Source organism: Eurypyga helias, unplaced genomic scaffold, assembly GCF_000690775.1.
Source record: "Eurypyga helias isolate BGI_N326 unplaced genomic scaffold, ASM69077v1 scaffold18588, whole genome shotgun sequence".
Taxonomy (NCBI): domain Eukaryota; kingdom Metazoa; phylum Chordata; class Aves; order Eurypygiformes; family Eurypygidae; genus Eurypyga; species Eurypyga helias.
In genome coordinates this window covers 29,790-38,429 of record NW_010266473.1, presented here as the reverse complement: position 1 = coordinate 38,429, position 8,640 = coordinate 29,790, and the positions used below count along the sequence as shown (strand labels likewise).

General features: G+C 38.0%; 1 protein-coding gene across 1 annotated transcript; it reads left to right on the top strand.

Moving 5' to 3' along the window:
- Nucleotides 1-1,602: 1,602 nt before the first annotated feature.
- On the top strand, nt 1,603-8,007 carry ZCRB1 (zinc finger CCHC-type and RNA binding motif 1). Its single transcript, XM_010157108.1, has 7 exons — nt 1,603-1,686; nt 1,848-1,876; nt 4,918-5,029; nt 5,116-5,223; nt 6,056-6,165; nt 6,269-6,344; nt 7,876-8,007. Exons 1-7 carry the CDS (start codon nt 1,603-1,605, stop codon nt 8,005-8,007), a joined length of 651 nt encoding a protein of 216 aa, XP_010155410.1.
- The last annotated feature ends 633 nt before the right edge of the window (nt 8,008-8,640 follow it).

Sequence of the window (8,640 nt, the reverse complement as noted above, 5' to 3'; positions counted from 1 at the left end):
TCTGCGTAACACCAGATGCAGTGTGTGGCCTTTATTGCAAATTTATTCTGTTTTCATTTGCTTAACCTTTATGTTGCCATTTCTGCTCATGCCAAAAAACACAGTTCCTGAACCTGGAAGAACTGAAAATTCAATCACTTGGAAGCTGCCACTCAAATGAATTGTGATACAGTAAGCTTGTCAGGGAAGAGAAGCAAAACACTTGGATTATCAGTGTCTACTGGGAATGTCAGGTCTTCAGATGACTGAATCATGAAATGCCAGAAAATAACCACAGCCGGATTAGAGTGTGATAATAGTTACTTTGTGGGCACTTGGCCAAGCAATCTGCTCAAACTCACTACCCGAAAAGTCCCTTAAGAAACTGTGTGTACTGTGATGGATGTTGATTTCTAATACTCAGTTTCTTTCATCCCTTCATCAGCTTTTGTCTGTGTTTTTCAAATGAGTTAGTCTTGCTGAAGAAAAGGCTTGATCCTCAGGAATGGGCTAGAGGTGTCAAAAAGCAGGAATAAGGCTGCAGGAAACTGCCCTCTCATAAGGGTTGTGTGTTCTTCTGATCTTAAATTTTACCCACTTAGCTCTTGGACCAAGCCATGGCTACAGAACGATCGGAGGGAGGAAGGGTTTTGTACAGACTTTGGCACCACTGAACATTTTTGGGAAGTATCCAAACTTGAGGAAAAATGTAGGCTGTTCTTTTTCAAGTTAGTTCAGTTATTCTTTACCTAGTATTGGATGATGTGTATGCAGTTACAACAAGGTTTTTTAACTGATTCATTGTTCCTAGACATATTCTTGGCTGCTCAGTTTCAAGAGCTTAAAAGAGATTGGAAATGAAAATAGATTGGAGATTTCCCTGGTTCCTGCCAGTATAAAGCTGCTTAATCAGGAGGAAGAGGGGGAGTGCCTCTGGGGGAGATGCCATCTATCATCAGGTCTGGACGCTTGCAGTTCCAGAGCAGTGTAGAAACCTGAGGAACACATAGACACAGGAGGAAATACTTGCTGCTCTAGCAGCTGAGATACTACATTGGCTTTAAAATGTATCTTTCTGCCCCAATAATTAGGACTCTGCTTTAGGGAAGCTTTTTTTTTGGGGTTGGGATTTTTTTTCCTTTTAACTGAATGTGGCTTATTCTGTGTTGAATGCAGCTGAACTGAAACTTGTATAAACAATTAGAACATGCAGCTGCTTGAAGAAAGGTCATTAATTTCACATGTTGACCAGAATGTTTAATAAGTGATTATTTGTTTCTTTCTGGATTTCAACCTTTCTTTACTGGACAAATCAGCAAAGGCTTATTTTAAGTACACTAATTTGTCTGTCTTTTCGTGACTTGCAAATTGACTTGCATACGGCAAAAATATGCTTTGGATCCAGGGGAGGGGGAAGGAATGTATGTCTTCTGTATGAAGGCATACATTACTTTCATGTGGCATGATGAAAGGGAAATGAAAGCTATGCCTTCCTGAAACTTTATCATGACTGTCTGGGTTAGGTTTGAAAAACAACATTTAAAAAGCCTTGCAATTGTTTAATAATTGATTGCTCTGTTGAATGCAATTTAACTCTTCTCTCTTTCTCCTCTCATCAGAAAAATGAGTGGTGGGTTGGCACCAAGCAAAAGCACAGTGTATGTGTCCAATTTACCCTTTGCTTTGACAAACAATGACCTATACAGGGTAAGTTTTTTTAAGAGCTGCGTTGTGCAGATTAAACTTGTATTTACACTAAAAATCGTTGTCAACAATACTGATATATATCTCTTAGAAAAGCTCATTTTGATAAATGTATTACTAGTGAAATGCAATTGACTGTTAAATCTTTTTATTTTCTATTTCAGATATTTTCGAAGTATGGGAAAGTTGTCAAGTAAGTGACCTGATGTGGCCTGTTGTTTTTGTGGCTTTCATTTTAAATATTTAATGTCTTTGCTTCACTTGAAAGTCTTGTGCTTTTCATAATTGAAGTGTTAATGTGGAACTGTATTGAAGACCTATTCATTTTTAATAAAGTGTAAACTTAATTAACAACTGGAAGTTCTTGCAGTTACACACGTATAAAAATATTTGTGTTGTGGACAGGTTTTGCTAATCACTTCTTAAGAGGAAGTAGAATGTTGTTACATACCAGTGGTCTTCTCTGAAACAGCTGAAACAATATCTTCCTAGTAAGTGGTGTTCACCTTCCCCCAGACACCACCTGGGAGTGGGTCAGTGTGAAAGTGGGAGCTTCTGCTTACATGAACTGGATGTCACAATTACCACAAACGGTTCCCACAGTTGCCATGTACAGTTCCTCTGTTTGTGCCTGTAGAGGAACTTGTTATTGTGACTGCTTAGTATTCTATTTAAGATTAGACATAAGTCTGCATAGTAACAACTTTCAATATGTGATGTATTCCTGAACAGTACTTGAGAGCACCTGCCTTTGTATTGATATGATAGAAATAAATGCCACAGTAAGGAACTTGCTGATTTCTTTTGTTTATTTTTTAACCACTCAGAATAATGAGATTCAAGACTTCAGTTTTCAACACGGCAAATATCTACTCTAACTTCTAGTAGCTGCTGTAATAATCTGAGAGATGCAGAGCTAAATTCAAAGGTTTTGAAGTCTCAGGAGTGTATTTCAGGTGACAAATAGCAGGAAAAGCCAAATAACTTCAGAAAATCATAAATTGACCAAGAGAAAAACCCTTATGTAAGCCTCTGGCAGACATGCAGTGACCAATACAACTGGGCAGCTACAGTCTTTATCGTTGATGGGGGGGGTGGGAAACACAAACAAACAAACACTGAGTGAAGGTTGTAGTAAAGCTGGTGTTTAATATCCCTTGAGGGGCCTGTTCTCCATAAATTTGACACTTGTGATGTACCTATACTCTGTGTGCTTGGGGGTAGGGGTCTGCTACTGTTGTGGCTTTTGAACTTGTTTGTTAGGAGGATGACAGTTGTGTGAAGTGTTGACTGTATGATACATTGCTCATTTTAAAGGTGTCACTATCTCTTTTGTTTCCTAATAGTTTCTTTTTTATTGTTTTTAATAGTTTCTAGGGCTTTATTTGGGGTTTTTGGACTGTTATGGATAACAGAAATGGTGTTTTCAGATGCCTGTGCAGAAGAAATCCTGCACTGCATTCTGTGTGAAAGTAGCTAATTTAGAACTTGCCATTCTATCTGCACAGTTACTGTTTTCCCTCACCTGTATATTGTTTTGCAAAAAAATTACTTGCTGATACTTTTTTTGTCCTGATGTTTTGTTTAGTCTGTGCCAGAAGTTTAAACCAAATGCAAAGAGTCACTGAATACCATGCGTAAAATACTACCATGACATTTTGTTATATGTAGCAAAACTTGTTCTCTGTTCACCCCTTTGCAAGCTGACCTGACTCTAAACTGTGCAGATGCTGTGGGATTCTACTGGTGTTCCCATTTTGCTGTGAAACTGAGGCTAGCAAGGATCAGTTTTCCTGTTTGTAACTAATTATTAATTCCCAACAAACATATTTTTACATGTTAGTTTGATTGCTGTGGAGTCTTTGTTCAGGGACTTTAAAACACTTTGCAGAAAGCATAGTAATGTCATCTGGATCAGCTTTAACTTAGCTAAATAGGCTTTAATAGACCATCTTTTTTGAACTGTGTTTTGACTCTGCAAAATCACATTGACTTTTCTTCCATTTCTCACCCCAATATATTCTGAATATTATGATTTCAGCTCAGTTTGTTCAGTGAGAAAGCAGACTTTTTAGGGCTCTGAGAAGTTGCTGAGCTTTTGAAGATTCCTCACACTTGTTTCTTTCTGTGCTTGTGTGTTATTAACTGGTACATTCACTGTCCCAGTTGGAAGACCAACAGTCATATCGGGGTTCCGTTAGAACTTTTGGAAGGGTAACTTGGCAAAAGAATTAATAGAATTGTTCTAAAGTCAGTTTTACTGGTTGTTACTTACACAGGTTCTCTGGTAGGCCTTCTGCATTGAAGTGGGGGGTTTTGGTGTGTTTTTTTGTGAGTTGGTTTGTTTTTTGGGGTTTTTTTGATTTTTTTTTAAAAAAGGTCCTATTACTACTGAAAATTTTGGTTGTCTTGTGGCTGAACCTTGTTCTTGTGGTGGACACAGGGAGGAGTTTATTCCCTACTTTTTAACATCTACTTTTATTTTTATGTATATGCAGACTAGCATCCTGTTTCCCACTTGGTTTTTTTAGGGCTAAATACAACTGAGGTTGTGTGGGTGTCCTCCCCACCTCTCTCTTCACCTCTTGACATTCTTTCTCTTTGCCTGTTGTTTTTACTGGATCTAAGTCTTTCTATAATTTCTTGATGTGCTACTGGAGCTGTTGATTCCAACATTAGACTGAAAATTTAATTTGTCTGGCATGTAAAATAACACCTGCATCCATGACCTGCTTGGTTAGTGATGTTAGTGATGTTTGTAGAACACTATTGCATATACTTACCGTTTCCTGTCATGAACCTGCTTGTTTCTGTAGGGCTAACCAGCTAGAATTCTCAGTTTGGATGCAGTTCAGTATACTGTGTTTTTCAGCAATGATGGCAGTCGTCAAGATTATGCCTGAATTTCAATTTTACCTCCAGTGTGTGTAGTTCCCTGAAATTAGGTTGCCTGCAAATCTGAAGAGCACGTTCTCTGTTCTTCAAGTCCAAGGGAATAATGAATGATACTGGACCCAGAAAGTCCACATATACTTTTAAATATCATCTCCGTTCTACCTGTAAGCACATGGCCTGTTTGGCTGTTCCTTTGAGTTTAATGAGTCTTTCTATTGTTAAATATACTTTATTTCCTTTTTGCTGTGTAACAAAGCTAAGATCCCACTGAGATCTTGACGGAAAAAAACATCTCTGAAGTAATTTTAGTGTGTCAGTAATGTGGTTATATGTTTCCAGAGTTACTATTATGAAAGACAAAGACACCAGGAAGAGCAAAGGAGTTGCCTTTATTTTGTTTTTGGATAAAGAATCTGCACAAAACTGTTCCCGGGCACTTAATAACAAACAGGTAAATTGTGGGAAGTTGTTTTGGTGGGAGGGTTGGGTTTGCAGACCCAAAATATTTACCTTATTTTTTTTTCCAATTTTCTGTAGTTGTTTGGAAGAGTAATAAAAGCAAGTATTGCCATTGATAATGGAAGAGCAGCAGAATTCATTCGTAGGCGTAACTACTTTGATAAGTCCAAGTGTTATGAATGTGGGGTGAGTAAAACCAAAAATGAGCTGCTATATTCCAGCTTTTTTCTTCAGTTTGACCATTGCTGTTCCTGCCCGTGGTGTTAAAATAACTTTTCCTGTTGATACTATCAACTTCATAGCAGTTGTACCATTTTCAAGAACAATAATACCCCTCTTTTAGTTGGTGTTGTGGGGTGGGGGAAAACATGTGCTTCTAATAGCTGCTTAAGGTGCTGATGAGCAGAGAGAGACAAGTATCAGAGAAGGAAAACCTCCTCATCTTTGCTTCAAAATACATGCTTTTGCTGTATCTTTGGAAGCTCATGATAGGGTTGTCAATAAAATAAATATTGGAAACAACTGTTTTTACACATAATAAGTTTGTGTTAAATTTTAGGCAATTTCTCTTTTTTCCTCAGTATATTAACATAGGAGATTGAAATTTGGACAGTATTTAACGTCAAATAAAAACTTGATTTATACTCATAGGACTTCTGAGAGTGAAAATGTTGACTCCTATTTCTTAACCTGCGAAGACGTGAGGTTTATATCTTGCCTTGAACATAAACTGTGCTGTAGTGTGTTGAGCTATTGCAGCAGCCAGAGAAAATCTTCTTTGCTCGTAGCTTGTTCTCAATTTGCAGTTAAACATGCGTATCGCCACCAATCTCCGTTTCCATGGCAAGCTTATAGAGAAGAATTTGTCTTCTGTGTGCTAATTCAGCATTCCATTTATCTTACTAATTGCTTCTTTTTTTTTCCCCATGAACTGTCATACATTAACTTTCTTCATGATATGTTTCAACGTGTAGTTGTTTGTAATGGTTTCTGTTAAGTGGATTTCTTTTTCTCCAAGGAAGCAGGACACTTAAGTTATGCTTGTCCTAAAAATATGCTGGGAGAGCGGGAACCACCAAAAAAGAAAGAGAAGAAGAAGAGAAAGAAAATAGTTGAGCCAGAAGAAATGTATGTATATTTATTTACATGCTAATACTTCTTTTAGGCAGCTTTTTCATAATGAACGCTTAAAATAAAGATCTATGTATTTTTGTCTCTCTGCACAATGAAGTGAGGAGGAAGAAGAAAGTGAAGAGGAAGGAGAAGACCCTGCACTGGATAGCCTCAGCCAAGCCATAGCTTTTCAGGTACAAAATTGAAGCATTGTATTTTTATTATTTATTATCATTTAAATGCAGGTTTACTCCCTTCTTCTAGCTGCTTTTCAGAAGCTTTGAGATACAGAGCAGAGACACCTGCGGGTGTAGCACTCAGGGCACTCTTGGTTGTCGGTAGTTGGTGACTGCAGTGGGTTTCTTCGTATTACAGGCATGTTCAGTCACTTCTGTTTTTTTCCCCTCAATCTTTCACTGTTGCTGTGTTTTGTGCATTGCAATTCTTTCATTACCTCAAGCTCTTTTGCTGCTTAGTTTCAAGTCATCTCTGCTGTGGTGCTCTATTAGATTTCTGATCCACGAATTCCTCTTTACTCTGTTAACTGAGCAGCCAGAAGAACAGTCATGTATAAAGGACCAGGTACATCCTCTGCCCTTGGTCACCGGAATATCCCTGAACATCTATTTCTGGAGCACTTCCATTGCCTAATACAGTCCATCGCAGTCTCTATTTGACCTCTTCTCTTCAAACATATTTAATGCATTTCTTTGTTATGCAGATAGTCTGACAGCTGTTTTACTGTCTTCTTTAATACTTCTTTGCAGGCTTTTCCTTTGCTATACAGAGTAAGCCCGACCTGATGTTCAAATTTCATGGCTCCCTAGTCCTCAGCTGTTGCCTGTGTGTCCATATATCCCTCAAAAAGACCCACGAGTTTCTAAGATAACTTTGGCCTGAACGTGACTGTAATGAGTGCAGAACTTTCACGTGATGTAGTTTAAAAAATGGTGCAGATATAGAATCATAGAATCACTGGATTGGAAAAGACCTTAGAGATCATCCAGTCCAACCGTATCTGTCCGCCACTAAACCATATCTCTCAGCACCTCATCCACCCATCTCTTAAACACATCCAGGGATGGTGACTCCACCACCTCCCTGGGCAGCCTGTTCCAGTGCGTGATAATGCACAATTATCTCACACCTGCCAGAGAACTCTGCAGTTGGAATTAAACCCTATAAATGTAAGCAAGCCAGGGAGCATTCCCATTTCTCCCACCATCCAAAGATTTTACCTGGGATAGCATGTTTCCCCGTAAAAATAGGAAGCATCTATTCAAACCTTTAGCTGAGTAACCTTTGCATCCCTGAAGACCTTAATTTTCTGAATGTATGACTGCAAAAGACAACACACAGAAGAATTGTTAGTGGAACAAAGCCGATGGCAATGATGTCGCTTAAAAATGAGGTGCATTCTTGGCTTCAGATCTAAGCTGCTCTATAGTTCTGTAAGACTGCCAGATGCAAAGTTCCTCTCTGAAAATATTCTCCTCCGCGTGGCCTGCCCTGGTGCAGAAGACTTGCTGCCAGCATGTGACATCTATTTTCAGGAATGTTTTCTAGTGCATTCATCACACAGTTTATCTGGAAATGGAGATAAATCCTTTGAATTCTTTAACTTTATTAAATAATTCAATGCATATTAATAATGAACATTATTATTTGTAATGCACCTTAATTTTTCTTAATCCTAGCTAATACTTTTCCTTTTCTTCATTGCAGCAAGCCAAAATTGAGGAAGAAGAACAAAGATGGACACAGCCAGCAGGGGAATCTTCAATTTCAGATGATTCAAAACGTCCACGGATTAAGAAAAGTGCTTATTTCAGTGATGAGGAAGAACTTAGTGATTGAAATAATACTGTTTTATATGCATATATAATATATATAGTGTACATTTTGTAAAGTACTACAAAGGTGTCAATAATACAAGTTTGTCTTGGTGTTGAAGACAATGGAAATCATGTTGTAGTTCTACCCTGTCCCTTAAACCTCCTCTGTGGTGGTGATTTTTTTTTTTTTTAATCTATCTCTCTCTCTGAAAACCTCACACTTCCAGGCAGCTTCTTAAGAAAACTATGTGTTTCTACACTTAAATCCAGAAAAATGTCTGGGAGAATGCTTAGTATCTAGACCAAATCCCTTTCAGTGAACTCTTTCATAAGAGAATTTTCTAAGATTATTTTCCTAAGAGGAGTTCCTCTTAGGATCACTGTTAGCACTACTGATGCTTTATGTTTGGCCTGTTTATTGCCTGTTTGGAAGCTGTGTTTTAGTAATACATGAATCATCCACTTGTTCCTCTGCATAGCGTTGGATTTCAGCCTTAAGCATTATTCTAGTCTTTTAACTCTTCATGCAGTAATATAATAAATTTGTAAGTCACATAAGCTTGGGCTGTGAAATCATTTTACACTGGACAATATATCCGTCTGTTTTCCAAAAGGATATTCAGATGTTGATCTTCTGTCTTATACACAGTTTTAG